The 17,644-nt window shown below is 47.9% G+C and overlaps 1 protein-coding gene across 2 annotated transcripts in view; it reads right to left on the bottom strand.

Moving 5' to 3' along the window:
* Positions 1–17,644, bottom strand: part of MECR (mitochondrial trans-2-enoyl-CoA reductase) — a 39,877-nt gene that overhangs the window by 7,291 nt on the left and 14,942 nt on the right. Inside the window, exons 2-6 of one of the 2 annotated variants that reach the window (XM_054497657.2) lie at positions 15,415–15,512; positions 14,829–14,960; positions 5,589–5,732; positions 2,080–2,182; positions 877–979 (exon numbers count right to left, since the gene is read on the bottom strand). In XM_054497657.2, coding sequence (XP_054353632.1) covers positions 877–979; positions 2,080–2,182; positions 5,589–5,732; positions 14,829–14,960; positions 15,415–15,512 — 580 coding nt within the window. The remainder of the gene's footprint in view (positions 1–876; positions 980–2,079; positions 2,183–5,588; positions 5,733–14,828; positions 14,961–15,414; positions 15,513–17,644) is intronic. The other variant, XM_054497659.2, reaches the window with a different exon arrangement.

Genomic DNA, 17,644 nt, shown 5'->3' with positions numbered 1-17,644 from the left:
CAGGTGTGAGCCACCTCATCCGGCCAAGAAGGGCCTTTTCTGTAGCAACTTAATCCTGTTGTCCATTTTAGGACCTGGCAGAAGTCATCTTCTCTGGGAAAGAATAGGCAAAGGGCATCTGCATGCAGTTTGGTGGGTTTCAGCTCCCTGGGTGCCCCCCTTTTCAGTCCTTTGACTCAGCTGATATTATATATGCTGATCTACTGCTTCAGAAGTGTTCGCAAGAAACGCATGCTCTCGAGTGTGTGTCTTTGGTTCCTCCAGATGGTTCAGTGAAAAGGGGCTGAGGGTCTGGTCACTTACTAGGCATGTTGTGGGGTGGAGGTTCTGGAAGGTTAAGAGGCTTTGAGTTCAGAGAGACGGAGGCCAGCTCTGACTCTCCCCCTTATAAACTATATGATTTTGGTTAAGCATTTCCTCTTTTCTGAGTCTTAGTTCCCTAATCTGTAAAACAGATAACAGTTCCTTTGAAGAGCTTTTGTGGAAATATCAGATAAAATGTAAGGCAGGTAGTCGGGAAAGGTTACTTCTTTTCTTTCTCTTTCTGTGTCTCTGTTTCCTCAGGTCCTGTCCGGCCAGTTCTAAGAGTCACACATGTGGGCTGATGTGGCCCACCACAAATGTTTAAAACTGCAAGTCATACTGGGTTTCCTAAACTCTGTCTGTTTCTTGTGCCTCCGTCCCAGCATCTGGGCACTTAACGCATGCTGCCTACCGTCTGGCTAGGGGGAATGGGCTTTAACCAACCAAGAAGAGGGCAAAGGGAGGTTTCCAGAGAGGAACAATGGGGCCAGTGCCCAGCTTCTCTAATGCATGTCAGCTTTCTTCAGGGAGATGTGCGTGGACTGGAGGGGCAATGTCCCTCTTCCTAGGTACCTTAAAGAAGTTTTTCATTTCGGGCCTTCTTAGCTCCTCTTCGGTGATGACACGCTCAGCCCCCAGGCTCTTCAGTCTGTCACTCAGCTTCTGGATATCAGGTCTGGAAACCAAACATAGGTCCCTGGTCACATCTGCCAGCTTTTTCCACCAAAGTCCCCCAGGACCTCTCTGCCACAGCTGGGAGAACCCGTGCTTCTTTTTGCAGGAAGCTGGGATTAGGTTTAAGCCAGGCTTGAGCAGGGACCAGCCACCTAATTTCATCCAGCTTCAAAAGCTCTTGGCTGTCTCCTCACTGGAAACAGAGTGAGACTGGGTGGTTTTCACAGGCCCTGACAGCTCAACAGTGCTAGAAGCCATCTGCGCCCAGGGAGAAGTCACTTAACTTCCTGATTTCTTCTACTGAAAAGACAAACTCCACTTCCCCCCTGTTTTCAAGTGGCTCTTCAGGGTGTTGGACATACACAGTCTAGCCCAGGAGTGGCTCTGGGTCTCTTCGGTTAAGGCAAACGGAATGATTTTTGCAAGTACAACTGAGGAACTGAAGCTGGTGTCAATTATCCTAAGAGTGGGCTTCCATGACAGCCACAGCCACATTCATGGACAGTGAGGCCTAGAAAAACTGGACGATATGATGGAAAGAGAGTTAAGTGAGGAAACCGAGTCTGTTACTGACTTGCTGTGTCTTCCAGGGCAAGCTGCTCCCTGAAACTTCAGTTTCCTCATCTGTAAAAGACAGATGACAAACCTGCCCATCTCCTTCACGTCTGTATTTAGTGCACCTCCAAGTACCACACAAAAGCAAGGGTAAAGGAGCCTTGGGTTAGATAGTTCACAGAAAGAATAATACAGCTCAAAACATTCCCAAATATGAACTGGGACCAGCCCAGTTCATATTTGCAATAACATGAGGTTATTACAAGCCAAAAGTCTCAGAAAGTCTTAGCCATTCAGTAAGGGCAGTCTCCACCTCCTTCCTGCCCTCTCTTTACATGTCAGATTCACTCATCCTATCGCCAAAAGCCAGCTGGACTTCATTTCTTAGGGCTGACTCATCTGTTTCAGCCACCAACTGTTAGTGATGCCTAAGGCCAGTTTATGCTTATGCAAGGGCGCCCTCTGGTGGACAACTGGGCACCGCAGGGATGGGAGGTGGGAAAGACCCAAGTCATGGTCTGGGATGAAGCCTCCTCCCCCACGCACCTGTCTCGGACCACATTGATGGTTCTTAGGCCCAGGGCTGCGGCGATCTGGATGACCGCTTGCCCCACTCCGCTGTTGGATGCATTCTGGATGACAGAATCCCCTGTGGAGCCAGGAAGAGAACCAAATCAAGCCCTGTATAGATCTGCAATAGGTCAAAGGCTCCCAGCCGGGGATCCTTCTGTAGGCAAGGGAGTCCTCAGACTCAACAGGGATCCAGGAGCTGGCTGCTGAGTCTTCTCAGATCTTTCACTGTTTCTCACTGTTCTCCTAATGCCTCCTAAACTTCCACAACACTCGCGATGCCTTCCAGGACTTGGCAACTCAGCATCTACACTGGATATAATTTAGACCTTGCCCTGCTATGTAAAAGATTTTATAGCCTTCATCATCCTCCCAACTTTTATGTCCTCAAGTCTTTGCTTAGGTTATTTCCTTGGTTTGCAATGTTTCCCTCCTTCTCTCTTCCTTCCTATTGAAATCCTGTAGATCCTTTGAAGCGCAGCTCAAGTGCAGCCTTCATGAAGCCTTCCTGGATTGTTCCCTCTATGTGCTCCCACAGTGCTCTGTGGGCCTCTGTATTAATGCACATACCATGGTCTGCCCCGTCTTACACTTCATTGTATATAGGTCCATTTCTATCAACAGCTTGCAGATTCTTGAGAGGGAAGGGTCATGCCCTATTCCCCTCCGCAGTGTTTAATAAAGGTGCACTGCCTTGAAATGGGATTAGAGCTGTGCTGGAGAAACTGGCAGCCCCTGAAACAGGGTCCTACAGTTTTGTGGCAAAGCCCAGGTTTAGCTTTGGATCTGGCCATTGGGGAAGGCAGTGTGGCATGCTGGGAAAAATGTGGGCTCTGGAATGAGACGGATCTGGGCATGAGTCTCAGCTTCACCAATGATTGTAACTAAACAGACAGGGCAAGTCATGACCTCTGTGAACTTCAGTTTCCTTCCCTTAAAATGTAATCCCAGCTACTAGGGAGGCTGAGGCAGGAGAATTGCTTGAACCCGGGAGGTGGAGGTTGCAGTGAGCCAAGATCACGCCATTGCACTCCAGCCTGGGTGACAGAGTGAGACTCCCTCTATTTAAAAAAAAAAAAAAGTGCCCCTGATTAGAGTCAAATGCATTGCATCCGGGACAGTGCTTTGTTGACTTTGAAATGCTATCTGGTTTCTGAGAGGCAGCAGGGATCTGTCACACAATGGGCTGAAACTAGAGATAGAGGACTTCCTGGAAGAAGAATGCCCACTCTCCTTCACCAGGGGTCAACGTACAGGTTGTCACCCACTAGTGGATTATGAATCAATCTAGTTGGTTGCAAGCACCTTTTTTTTTAAAGTTAAAATTGAGAAGAGAATAAAAAATAACAGAGTGTGTCACACATAGTAAGGGTATTTCACGAAACTTTGGTTTCCATTATATATATATATCCCTATTTGTATAAACTGATCACAATGTAAAATGTAATTCTTAACATGTGGCAAGATCCTAAGTTTATTCAACAGTGATCTAGTTCAGGCCATATCAGCCTAGAGGCAGGAAAGTGGAGAGGTGCGCAGTGGGTACTTAGGGTGGGCAGCGTCAAAACGCCTACATCTGTTACCACAGCTGCAGTCTAAATGGGAGGTGGCTTTAGGGCATGGGATGCAGGCAAACAAAGCGTCTGCTGCACTAGGACTCCAGCAAAGGTCCCTGGTCACAGCCACTGGCTTTCTCCACCAAAGGCTCCCAGGAACCATTTGCCATAGTTGCGAGAAACCTATATTTCTCTTTGTGGGAACTGGCTTTCAGCCAGGCCTTGGACAGTGGCTGGGCACCATGTTTCATCACACTCCAACAACTGTGGGCCTCAGTTTCCTTGCTGGCATGAGAGATGGCTTGGGTGAGTTCTACAGCCACTGTGGCTCACGGATGTGCACGGTGTGCAGAGGCAGCCCAGGAGGTTAATGCCCTCCTCTGACCTCAAGTGATCTGTCAGCCTCAGCCTCCCAAAGTGCTGGGATTACAGACATGAGCCACCATGCCCAGCCTTAAGGGTTAATTCTGCGGCGGGTTCTATGAGAGTCTTCGGAGGGCCCCAGCAAGACTGAGCAGGCCGGTTGGGGGTGGGTGGCTCCCGCCTGTAATCCCAGCACTTTGGGAGGCTGAGGTGGGCGGATCACAAGGTCAGGAGTTAGAGACCAGCCTGGCCAATATGGTGAAACCCTGTTTCTACTAAACATACAAAAATTAGCCAGGTGTGGTGGCAGGCCCCTGTAGTCCCAGCTACCTGGGAGGCTGAGGCAGGAGAATCCCTTGAACCCTGGAGGTGGAGGTTGCAGTGAGCCCGCGCCACTGCACTCCAGCCTGGGCGACAGAGTGAGACTCCATCTCAAAAAAAACAGCCAGAGCAGTAGTTGCCCGCAGCAGTAACCGGACTTCATGGGCTTTGCCTGCATCTCTGTCTCACTCTCCCCACTCCCCCTCATTTCTTCTTCCCAAACAAACTCTGCACCTAGTCCTGGTCTTAGGCTCCGCTTTCAGGGAAACCCAAATAAAAGCTCTTGGCTCTATCATTTACTTGCTGGCTGATCTCATGCAAACAGTTTACCTTTCTGGACCTCAGTTTTCCCATTTATGAAAGGGAAGAAGAATAAAAGCAGCGGACAGTCTCTGCACTGTATGCCCAGCACTGTGTGAAGTATTATGCTGTAGTGTTTCACCCTCCACGTTCTTTATCCTCCCCATTTTACAGAAGAAAAATCTGATTTGAGAGGCGAATTCAGTCAGGGAAAGGTGAAGCCTGGGGTCAGACCCAGGTTATCTGCCCAGAGCTTGAGCTCTTAACCAATGATGGTACCAACCTCACTGCAATGCTTTGAAGATTTAATGCCCTCAATGGGGATAATGCCTGTCAAGGCACTTCTGTGAACTGGAAAGTACTATGTAAATGCTGAGTGGAATTATTAACACTAAGTTCAGCATTTTATTGAAAACACAGGGACTGTGTCTATCTTGTCTGCGTTTGTATCCCAGAGCTTAGCCCAGCTCAACACATTTTTGCTGAATGACAGAATTCAATCCCAAGCTCTAGAGAACGTGACCCTGCAGCAGTTTTCGAGAGTGTACTCCTCATGAGGTTTCAGCATGTTTCCTAGGAACCAAGCTAACATCTTTCTAAGTGAAAGCAACAACATTCACCCAGGTGAGAGGTCCATCACCCCCTCAAAACCTCCACCTTGCAAGTTCTCCTGGCCTTGGGGTCAGGATGTGAGTGGCACCCTAGTTGCAAGACCCTGGCCTGCTCTTGAACCCAGGAGGCGGAAGTTGCAGTGAGCCCAGATCACACCATTGCACCCCAGCCTGGGCTACAGAGCAAGACTCTTGTCTCCAAAAAAAAAAATTAAAAAGAATAACAATCTATTTTGCGTAATTATCATGAGGACTCAGACATTCAGAGGAATGTCCAGATTTTCTTCTTTTTCTAAACATCCTGGATGCTATCCTGGATGCTGTGGGTTCCTACCTGGCTGCAGTTGCTCGAAGTCCATCAGCATCCTGTAGGCTGTGCAGGGATTGACACCCATGGTGGCAGCGCTCTGAAGAGGGATGTCACTCGGAACTTGGATCAGTGCTTTCTCGCTGAACACAGCCTCGGTCCGCCAGGTTCCTGAGTCAGAGGATGAAGCCAGGATCATAAGGAAGGAGCCCTGTGCACATTCAACCCCAGCTCACCCTCCTTGGCCAATAAGCATCCAGGATAGTGGGTAGCATCCACTGGAAGCATCCAGGATGTTTAGAAAAAGAAGAAAATCTGGACTTTCCTCTGAATGTCTGAGTCCTCATGATAATTACGCAAAATAGATTGTTATTCTTTTTAATTTTTTTTTTTTGGAGACAGAGTCTTGCTCTGTAGCCCAGGCTGGAGTACAATGGCGTGATCCTGGCTCACTGCAACTTCTGCCTCCTGGGTTCAAGTGATTCTCATGCTGCAGCCCCCTGAGTAGCTGGGATTACAGGCATGCACTACCATACATGGCTAATTTATTTTTAGTAGAGACAGGGTTTTGCCTTATTGGTCAGGCTGGTCTTGAACTCCTGGTCTCAGGTGATTCGCCTGCATTGGCTTCCCAAAGTGCTGGGATTACACACATGAGCCACTGTGCCTGGCCCAAAATAGATAGTTATTCTTATCTTAAACATGTAGTAAAAATGGGATGTGGTGGCTCATGCCTATAATCTCAGCACTTTGGGAGGCAAGGTGGGAGGACTGCTTGAGGCCAGGAGCTCAAGACCAGCCTGGGCAACATAGTGAGACCTTGTTTCCACAGAAAAAAAGAAAAAAAAAAAAAAATTAGCTGGGCATAATGCCCTGCAGTCCCGGCTTCTCATGAGGCTGAAGTGGGAAGATTGCTTGAGCCCAGTAATTTAAGGACACAGTGAGCTATGATTGTGTGACTGCACTCCAGCCTCAGTGACACAGCAAGACCCTGTCTCAAAAAAACCCAAAAAACAAAAAACAAACCAAAACAAAAAATGCCAAATAGCATTGTAAGGGCGATTCAGAGAGGCTGCTTCTCTGAGTTACCACTAGATTTAGTTAATGTCACCGCGCAGGTAGTTAATGACCTCAAATTGCTGCAATCTAAGGGTAAGACAGTAGTAACATTACCACCAGGGCAGGAGAAGCTGAGAAACCCCCTTTTTCCTACACAGTCCTCATTCTTCTCATCCAGAGCAGGTTGACTCACGTTTTTTTTTTTTTTTTTAAGACGAAGTCTTGCTCTTGTCTCCCAGGCTGGAGTGCAATGGCATGATCTCGGCTCACTGCAACCTCTGCCTCCTGGATTCAAGTGATTCTCCTGCCTCAGCCTCCCAAGTAGCTGGGATTATAGGCACCTGCCACCATGCCCGGCTAATTTTTGTATTTTTAGTAGAGATGGGTTTCACCATGTTGGCCAGGCTGGTCTTGAACTCCTGACCACAGCTGATCCGCCCGCCTCGGCCTCCCAGAGTGCTGGGATTACAGGCATGAGCCACCACACCCGGCCTGACTCAGGTAGTTTTAGGGAACAAAGCATAAAAGTAGAAGTCAAGAGCACAGATGCCAAACCTGGTTTTGCTATTCTGCTAGTTTGAGAAAATTCCTGTCACTGAGTTTCAGTTACTCTAATGTGTAAATGGCACAGGCAAGAACAGCCTGACTCGCCTCCTCCAGGAGCTACTGTAGAAATCAAATGAGATAAGGAAATGAAAAATTCTATAAGCTTGAAAGAAATAAGCATCAACTCCCAGCCCACATTCCAGTTCCAGACAAAAGAATTCTAGAATGTCAGTACTGAGAAAGCCCTTATTGAGCATCGACTTTGAACCCCTCATGCAACAGGGGAGGAAATGAGGAAGTGACTTGCCTAGAGCCCCCTGGCTTATCTAGGCAGAGTTGGAGCTGGAACCTGGGTATCTGGGCTGCCTTCCTTCCATCTACAGATATTTATCTTGCACCCAGGCACTTGAACAATACAGACAGTTTCCTTAATTTCATTCTAGTGGAGTTGAACAGGTGAAAAAAAGCAGATATGATAACGATAAATTATAAAGAGACAGTAACATCAAGAGAATTACTTTAGATGGGAGTCAAGGATACTTCTCTGAGGTGGTGACAGGCTAAGAGTGAAAGGATAGAGGTGCTACCCACTCAGAGCACACAAAGAACATCTTAGGTAGGGGACGCAGCAGATGCAGAGATGCTGTAGCAGGACAGACACAGGACTGGGATGGGATGATGCTGCACCGCAGGGTGGAGAGTGATGGGAAGAGTGGCTTCAGACACGGCTGGCCTGGCTGATGCAGCAGGGGTGGGGCAGGTGATATTAGACTTTCAGAACTCTGACCCACAGTAACCATGAGTTCCACTGTGAATTCGTACGTATACATACATGAATATACATGTAACACAAGCCTGTGTTTCACAGAATACTTACCCTTACTATGTGTGAGATACTCTGCTATTTTTCATTCTTTTCTGCTCAACTTTAATTTTAAAAAGTGCTATTTGCAACTCACTAGATTGATTTCTCGAATGGGTCACAACCTGTGGTATGAGAACATGACCTCAGTGCCGTGGTATGGAGAGCTGATCTTGTTTTAGTAAATGAGTGAGTGGGAAGCCTGTAACAAGCTTTAAGAGGAGACTGAGATGATCCGATGTATGCTTTAAGATCACTTTATTGCTGGGTAAAGTCTGTGGAGTGGGGAGGGGCAGTGTGGAAGCCAGAGGTCTTTGTGGAAGTCGAGGTATGAGATGATGGCTGCCTAGACTGGGACTTTGGCAGTGGGGATGAGGAACAGAAGATGGATTCGAGTTCTATTTTAAAGACAGAATCAATAGGATTTGGTGAGGACTGCGTGAGGGGTCTGCACTCACATGGGCAGGATCTTGTATGAAGAAGGGATGAAGAGGGTAGGCTTTGGAGTCAGAGAGACTCCAGCCTTGGTTCCACAGTGTCCTCACTGTGTCACCTTAGGGAAATTGCTTGGAGCCTTGTTGGCTCAGCGTCTGGTCATTGTGGCAGCTTGGGGCCCTTGGCCTATGCTTCCAAAGCTCTTGGGCGTGCCTGCTCACTATCCAGTTGCTGGGGTTCTAATGGTGTCCTGGTCCTATGTGGGTCAGCTGTGGGAAGCAGGGGGCAGCCTGGGTAATCACTAACTGTGCTATAGGAAACGGGGATGTCAGTGTGGGCTTTAGGGACCAAGAACTGGGGGCAGGAGGCAGGAACACTTTTTTTTTTTTTTTTTCCCTGAGATGGAGTCTCGCTTTGTCGCTCAGGCTGGAGTAGAGTGGCGCGATCTCAGCTCACTGCAAGCTCCGCCTCCAAGGCTCACGCCATTCTCCTGCCTCAGCCTCCCGAGTAGCTGGGACTACAGGCGCCCGCCACCATGCCTGGCTAATTTTTTTGTATTTTTTAGTAGAGATGGGGTTTCACTGTGTTAGCCAGGATGGTCTCCATCTCCTGACCTCGTGATCTGCCCATCTTGGCCTCCCAAAGTGCTGGGATTATAGGTGTGAGTCACTGCACCCGGCCCAGGAACACCTTTTATAGAAGGCTGTGTCAATCCTAGAGTAGGTCTATGGCTGAGAAAATAAAAGACTGAAAAGGCGAGGATTCCTCTGGAATCCAGGAAGTGCCCCAGCATCCTGTGGGCTTCCCCTGGACTGGCCTTCAAATCATTGTTCCCATTCATCTCAGCTAACACTTACTGCACTCTACCGTGCACCAAATGCTTAGTGCAGGGCTTTCTATGTATGAAATCCAGGGCATTTTCTAATTCCCCTTATGGAACGACAATGGAAATCCAACCCTTGATATGGATTTCTGGGGCTTAGCAGTCCCTAATCCTCTTCTCAAGAGACTCTGGGTGGGAGGGAGGCAGCACCCGTGGTCAGAGACAAGGGCTTTCAGGGTTTCAAGTAGAACTCTTAGGCTTGAAGTTGGAGAGACTTGCTTAAAAACCCTGGCTCTACCACTCACTAGTGTGTGACTTTGAATGATCACTTCACCTTTTTTGAGTTTCCATTTCCCTAATCTGTGGAACGCAGAGAGTAACACTTATGTCATAGTGTGAAGATTAAACTAAAGACATCTGTACAGAGACTATCACTATGCCTAGTACACAGTGGGTGTATAACACACATTGTTTTCCTTTAATGATGCTAATTCCCAGACCTTAGCTCTGAGGATTCCCAATTCCTCACTCATATGCAACTGACCCTTAACCATGTCCATTGTTGAACCTGGGGGTCAGCAAACTGTGGCCTGTGGGCTAAATCTGCCTCACCACTTGTTTTTGTAAATAAAGTGTGTTTTTTTTTTTTTTTTTTTTTTTGAGACAAGAGTCTTACTCTGTTGCGCAGATTGGAGTGTGGCTTACTGCAACCTCTGCTTCCTGGTCTCGAGCTATCCTTCCATGTCAGCCTCCCCAGTGGCTGGGACTACAGGTGTATGCTGCCACACTTGGCTAATTTTTTGTAGAGATGGACTTTCACCAAGTTGCCCAGGCCATTCTTGAATTCTTGGACTCAAGCGATCTGCCTGCCTCCGCCTCCCATGCTGGGATTACAGGCATAATCCACCACGCCTGGTCCTGTAAATAAAGTTTTATTGGAACACAGCCATGCTCACTCAATTGTTTATATATTGTCTGTGGCTGTTTACGATAGTAGAGTTGGGTAGTCACAAAGATGGTATAGCCTACAAAGCCTAAAATATTTACTATTTGGCCATTTAAGGTAAAAGTTTGCCAACTCCTGATCTAATGCATACAGAAATTTGGCATTTGAAAAGGTCATTGCACATATTCTCTCAGTTGAGTACTGCTGAGACATGCTAGGCAGTGACTATTAGTCCCATTTTCGAGATAAAAAAAACTGAGGCTCAAAGTAGCTGTGACTTAAATCAGGTCATACAGTGGAGCTGGAAAGAGAACTTGCCCGATTCCAAAGCCAGTGCTCTTTCTACGGCTCTGTGCTTCCTCAGGAAGGTTTTGCATATTTCCCAAGGAGAAAGTCAGTTGGCAAAGATCTAGCCACACCAGCTGGTCTAGTCTCCCCTGGGATTGGCTACACGTGGGAAAAGGCTGGCTATGGGCTTAGCAACAGCTGGGCAGCTCAGAACCATGAAAAATGACCAAGCTGTGGCCAGCTAATAACTTATGTGTTTAATAGTTGCCACTCTTACTAAATGGCAGTCTTCATGAGAAGAAAGACCATGTCTGTTCACTGCTGTGTCCTCGAGTCCAGCATGCTGCAGATGCTCACAAAATGTTTACTGAATACACTGAGTTAATTGCAGTCCTCACAATTATAAAAATCCTCATCCTCTCTGGCTGGCACCTTGCTTAAAAGACTCACCTGTTGGCTGGGCGCAGTGGCTCAATGCCTGTAATCCCAACATTTTGGAAGGCCGAGGCGGGCAGATCACCTGAGGTCAGGAGTTCAAGACCAGCCTGGCCAACAAGACGAAACCCCATCTCTACTAAAAGTACAAAAATTAGCCAGGTGTGGTGGTGGGCGCCTGTAGTCCCAGCTACTCGGGAGGCTGAGGCAGAAGAATTGCTTGAACCCACGAAGTGGAGGTTGCAGGTTGCAGTGAGTTGAGATTGCACCAGCCTGGGCAACAGAGCGAGACTCTGTCTCAAAAGAAAAACAAAACAAAACAAAACAAAAGAATCACCTTTTCTCCAGGGAAGAATCCCTGTTCTGGGTACCCCCACCACCACATGTACAATTACCCATACACCTGGCAGACATCCTTTATTGTTCTCTTCTCCAAACTAAAAGTATTGCCAAGTCCTGTTACTTTAGCTCTTGACTCCATGCCCTCTTCTCCAGCCCTATGGCACTGTCTTATTCAGACCCTCACACTTCATCATCTGAAGACTGACTTGTTTGCCCACCTCCTCACTGGCTTTCTGCCTCCACCCTCTGCCTTTCCAGACCAATGGTTTCCAGACCATTCTCTGCATTGCACAAATCCTATCAAATCATTCCTCTACTTAACTCTCTGTTGGTACCCCTCACACTGTGGATGCAGGCCTGCCGGGACCCAGCCCCAGCCCACCTTTCCAGCTCCATCTCACTTCTCTCCCACTCGCACCCATGAGCCAGCCACCCTGAGCTACCTGCAGTTCCCCACCAGTGCTGTGCCTTCTCTCATCACTTACGTTCACACATGCTGCACTCTGTGCCTGGCAAGCCCCTCCTCACCTAGCCCACTGGCTGCACTTCCAGCAGCTCTTCCAGACTGAGTTCAAGTATCACTTCTCTGGGAAGCCTTTCTTAAGGCTTTCCAAGATAGAGGACTCTTGTCTTTGTGTCAATCCTGTGATTATAGCACTTGTAATACTGTATTGTATTAAGTGTTGTTTTTCCATTCCTGGGCCTCCCACTGCCAGCCAAGAGCACTCTGAGGGCAGGAACTGTCTGCTCACCTTGATAGGACCTTCACTCAGCACAGGGGCTGGCCCGAAGCACTGGCATCAGGATCCAGTGAATCCTTGCAGCTCTCAATGTGCTCAAATGGCTGAGCTCCTTCACCGCCAGGTGGGTGTAGGAGACGGTGGAGCCATTCTTGGTAGCCTTCCTGATCTCAGAGAAGCAAAGAGCTTGTAGTAGACTCCTATTACTGTTTTTTTTTCCTGCCTAGTATCTTTTTCTTTCTACAAGTGCTCTTTCCTAATCTCCGGGGCTGTCAACCACAAGGCCCCACCTTCTGTACCACAGAGGAGGGTGAGTGGCCCTACCCACCCCAGGGGACTGGTTCAGGGACGGGCAAGGCCCATTCAGGGCCCTTCTCGGGGATGGATATGGTTGTGCTGGACATGATTGTGGAGGATATGCTCATCTGTTTGTTTTTAGGGTGATATGAACCTCAGGCTGCTGGTGGCCATCTACGAGAGGTAAGTTATCAGAGTGAATCTGAATTCTAACTCCATCACTTTTGGCTGGGTGACCTTGGACAAACTGCTTAACAGTTTACAGTTTTCTGCTGCATTTACTGTTATATCACCTGCAAAGTGGGAATGATGAAGTATCCACCTCATCTTGTGGGAACAATTGAGTTAATATACATGAAGTGCTTAGAGCAGTGCCTGGCACAAAGAGAGTGGCCAATAAATATTTGTTGGTTTGATTATATCAATACGTGGGGAGATCTCATCAAAGAACAAGTGAGAGACACGACTCTGATAGTACTGGGGTTCCTGGATCTAGCTGAACCCAAAGCTTTCACTCTGTTATACTTCCCAGTTCCACAAATCAATTAACCTTTTTTTTTTTTTTTTTTTGAGGTGGAGTCTTACTCTGTCGCCCAGGTTGGAGTGCAGTGGCACAATCTCGGCTCACTGTAACCTCCGCCTCCTGGGATCAAGTGATTCTCCTGCCTCAACTTCCTGAGTAGCTGGGACTACAGGTGCACGCCACCATGCCTGGCTAATTTTTTATTTTTAGAAGAGACAGGGTTTTACCATGTTGGCCAGCCTGGTCTCGAACTCCCGACCTCAGGTGATCTGCCTGCCCCGGCCTCCCAAAGTGCTGGGATTACAGGCATGAGCCACTGCGCCTGGCCTTATTATTATTATTTTTTTTGAGATGGAGTCTCGCTCTGTTGCCCAGGCTGGAGTGCAGTGGTGTGATCTCAGCTCACGGCAGCCTCCACCTACTGAGTTCAAGAGATTCTCCTGCCTCTGTCTCCCAAGTAGCTGTGACTACAGACGCATGCCACCACACCCCGCTAATTTTTGTGTTTTTATTAGAGACAGAGTTTCACCATGTTGGCCAGGCTAGTCTCGAACTCCTGTTATCCACCCACCTCGGCCTCCCAAAGTGCTGGGATTATAGGCATGAGCCACCACGCCCAGCCCCAACTTCTTTTTTTAAAGCAAGTTTGAGCTGGGTCGCCGTAAGTTACAACCCAGAAGATCATAACACTGGTGTGTAATGGGAACCCAGGAGAAAGAATCCAGTGGGCACTCTCATTTTGCTGTTTGAGTTTGGGCCAGGGCTTTACTTCTCAAGCTTCAGTTTATGTCCAATGGATGGATAATACCTGCCCTGCTTCCCTCTTGTAGCTGCTGTGAGGATTTATAACAGATGTGCCTTGAAAACTGTTAAGTGCTAAAACACAAAACTCACCTATGACTCCTTATAATATATCAAAGAAAATCCTACTCATTAGCTTGGCTTGGGCAGGGCCTTACCCCATGTGGACCCAAGCTACCTTTTTTAAAAAAAATAGAGACAAGGTCTCACTCTGTTGCCCAGGCTGGAGTGCAATGGTGCGATCATAGCTCACTGTAGCCTGGAACTCCTGGGCTCACGTGATTGAACCTGCCTTTCTGGCCTTCTTTCTCACTCGTGCAATCCTCTCCCATGTGCAAACCCTCTGCTGAGGCTACAATGGATTTTCCACCATTTCCCAATCTCACCTTTGTGTCTTTCCTCATTTTACATCCTCCACATGAAATGAATTTTGGCTCATCTCCATGTATAAACAAAATTCAGACTTGGCACAGTGGCTCATGCCTGTAATCCCAGCACTTTGGGAGGCTGAGTGGTGGGTCACCTGAGGTTAGGAGTTTGAGACCAGCCTGGTCAACATGATAAAACCCCCTCTTTACTAAAAATACAAAAATTTCTCGGGCGTGATGGTGTGCACCTGTAATCCCAGTTACTCGGGAGGCTGAGGCAGGAGAATCGCTTGAACCTGGGTGGTTGCAATGAGCCGAGATCGCGTCACTGCACTCCAGCATAGGTGACAAAGTGAGACTCTGTCTCAAAAAAAACAAAACAAGGCCAAGCGTGGTGGCTCACGCCTGTAGTCCCAGCATTTTGGGAGGCCGAGGCAGGCGGATCCCTGAGGTCAGGAGTTTGAGACCCAGCCTGGCCAACATGGTGAAACCACATCTCTACTAAAAATACAAAAATTAGCCAGGCGTGGTAGTAGGCGCCTGTAATCCCAGCTACTTGGGAGGCTGAGTCAGGAGAATCACTTGAACTGGGGAGGCGGAGGTTTTGGTGAGCCGAGATCACGCCATTGCACTCCAGCCTGGGCAATAAGAGCAAAACTCTGTCTCAAAAAAAAAAAATAAATAAATAAATAAATAAACCCTGCATTACCCAGGTACACTGAGCCAATCAGTGGATGTTGACAGAGTGGGTGAAATAGGATCTGGAATAACGAATAGGCAGCTGACACCTGGAGAAACTCACCTAAACCAGCATTTGCTGGAATCACCCAGTCTCCTGGCTTCAGCCCGGTCACATTGCTGCCCACCGCTATGACCTGTGCAACACCTTCATTCCCTCCAACAGCAGGCAGTTCGGGAAGGAGTCCGTAGTTTCCTGAGGGAGAAGAGCATTAAAGGGTCAACCAGTGATGTTTGGGCAGTGAAACAGCATGGACTTGAGTCCACGCCATCCTAGGCCTGATCTGGGCTCTGCTTTGGACTGCCTGTCTAACCAACCTCTGAGCCTTAGCTTGCTTGTCTGTTTAGGGGGACAATATTCTTTAGTGTTCATGGTTATCATGAAAATCAGGTAACATATGAAATGAAACCAGCATGTCGCAGGCACTTCACAATGCTTAGTTTACTCCCCACTGCAATCTTCTTCTCAAAAAGCCTCACATTCCAGAAAAGGGAGGCCAGACAGGGCTGACACAGCCTGCAGACGGCTCATCTGGAGAACAGCTGCTGCTAATCACAGGCATTTCACACCCACACCTGAGGAGGAATGAAAACGAGGTGGCAGCTGAACAAAAAAGCCAATTAACATAAGCCACAGAAACCAAGGTTACCTTGGATCATATTTATGTCAGATGGATTGATAGGGGCCGCCAGCATCTTCACACGGACATCTGATCCTCCCACAGCAGCTAGCTCCAGGTTCTTGAGTCTAAGCACAAAGCCAAACAGAGATGTTCATGTCATGCAGGCTAGAATGGGTGTTTCGCTCAAATCATCTCCCCAAAGTAGGTCAGGCAACATTTCTGAGCTGCCATGTGTGCCCAGGAATTATGGTTCCGTTATAAAAGAGAGGTACCATAAGAAATCAACACAGGAGGCTGGGCGTGGTGGCCCACGCCTGTAATCCCAGCGCTTTGGAAGGCCGAGACAGGCAGATCACCTGAGGTCAGGAGTTCAAGACCAGCCTGGCCAACATGGTGAAAACCTGTCTCTACTAAAATACAAAAATTAGCTGGGCGTGGTGGTGAGTGCCTGTAATCTCAGCTACTTGGGTGGCTGAGGCAGAAGAATTGCTTCAATGTGGGAAGCAGAGGTTGTAGTGAGCTGAGATTGTGCCATCCAGCCTGGGTGACAAAGCAAGACTCTGTCTCAAAAAAAAAAAAAAAAAAAAAGAAATCAACATAGGATAGAGGTTGACTCTCATTAACTGCAAGTGGAAAATCCACAGTGTTTTTTTTTTTTTCATGACAGAGTCTCACTGTGTTGCCCAGGCTGGAGTGCAGTGGCACAATCTCGGCTCACTGCAACCTCTGCCTCCCAGGTTCAAGCGATTCTCCTGCCTCAGTCTCCCAAGTAGCTGGGACTACAGGTGCCTGCCACCACGCCTAGCTAATTTTTTTTTTTTTTTTTAGTAGAGATGGGGTTTCACTATGTTGGCCAGGCTGGTCTTGAACTCCTGACCTCGTGATTCGCCTGCCTCGGCCTCCTAAAGTGCTGGGATTACAGGCGTGAGCCACTGCGCCCGGCCTTTCAACCCCACTGCCCATTCTGGGACAGGAAACCTCTGCTGTCCTAGATGCGCCCTGTGTTTCCCAAAACTTGCTTGGTTATAAGAATTACCTGGTACGCTCATGGATATAAATTCTCAGGCCCACCTCTGATCTACTAAGCCAGAATCTCCAGATGAGGGCACCCCAAGTAGTTCTTACCAACAGGGGTTATCTGGGAAATCCCAGGCTAGCTGACATGTCCTCCACCTATTTGATTTTATTCTTGGTCCTAACATATACAGGGGAGAGGAGATATTTCTGTTAGTTGCAGAGTGTGGGCGTAATGGGGAGATGGCCTATGTAGTTCACAAATAATTCCCTGGGTGGCCGTGATTCATTCTGAGTGATGTCCCTTCTGGAGGAGGATTCTTGTCTGGCAGAAAGGACCCTGGGTGGAGGGCTGAAGGTCCTGGGTATAAAGCTCCACTGCAGGATGCCTGGGTCACTATGGGCAAGTTTCTTCTCTGCTCTAGGCTTCTGTTTCTCCATTTGTAAAACAGAGTTGCAGTGGTGGTTTGGACCTGATCCCCTCTGGGAGCCTCTTCCATGTTAAGTGGTAAGTCCCTCTGCTCATGGTGGGTCTTGGACACCACGGTGGCAACATCTTTATCCCAGTGAAACTTTGCTTAATGGGCAAAACCTGCAAGAAGGCTTTTGAGGTAGGCCAAGTGGCAATGTGCATGTGTTACTTTTGTTATTTCAAAAAAGCTTTTTAAAAAAGGAGCTCTGCCAACCAGATAGTACTGGTCAGTGTACTGGACCCATGGGGCCTGTGACTTTTTAATCACCAGTGACTGCTTTCTTTCTTTCTCCACAGCCCTAAGATTTCATGTTTGCAATGCTTCCCTCTGCCCAAATGCATTTATTAAGTAATAATTCATTTTTACTTACCCAAGACACATATAACTGCCAACAAGAGGTTCTTAGCATTAGGCAACAGTATCACCAACTAAGCTGATGTAATTCCACCTACTTCCTGCAGAAATCTGACCTTTTAATTATACTGGAGGCTTGATCTTGCGGTAAAAGTGTGATTTTCAAGAAATGTTTTATAATAGCTGGGCGCGGTGGCTCACGCCTGTAATCCCAGCATTTTGGGAGGCTGAGGTGGATGGATCACGAGGTCAGGAGGTTGAGACCAGCCTGGTCAACCTAGTGAAACCCCATCTCTATTAAAAATACAAAAATTAGCCAGGTGTGGTAGTGTGTGCCTATAGTCCCAGCTACTCAATTAAGGAATGTATGTATTTACACATAGCTGGAGGACAGGGAGTCCTTGTAATAGTAATAA

This window comes from Pongo pygmaeus, chromosome 1 (assembly GCF_028885625.2).
Source record: "Pongo pygmaeus isolate AG05252 chromosome 1, NHGRI_mPonPyg2-v2.0_pri, whole genome shotgun sequence".
Lineage (NCBI taxonomy): Eukaryota > Metazoa > Chordata > Mammalia > Primates > Hominidae > Pongo > Pongo pygmaeus.
Note: the sequence above shows the minus strand (reverse complement) of the source record. Positions and strands in the feature narration are given on the sequence as shown.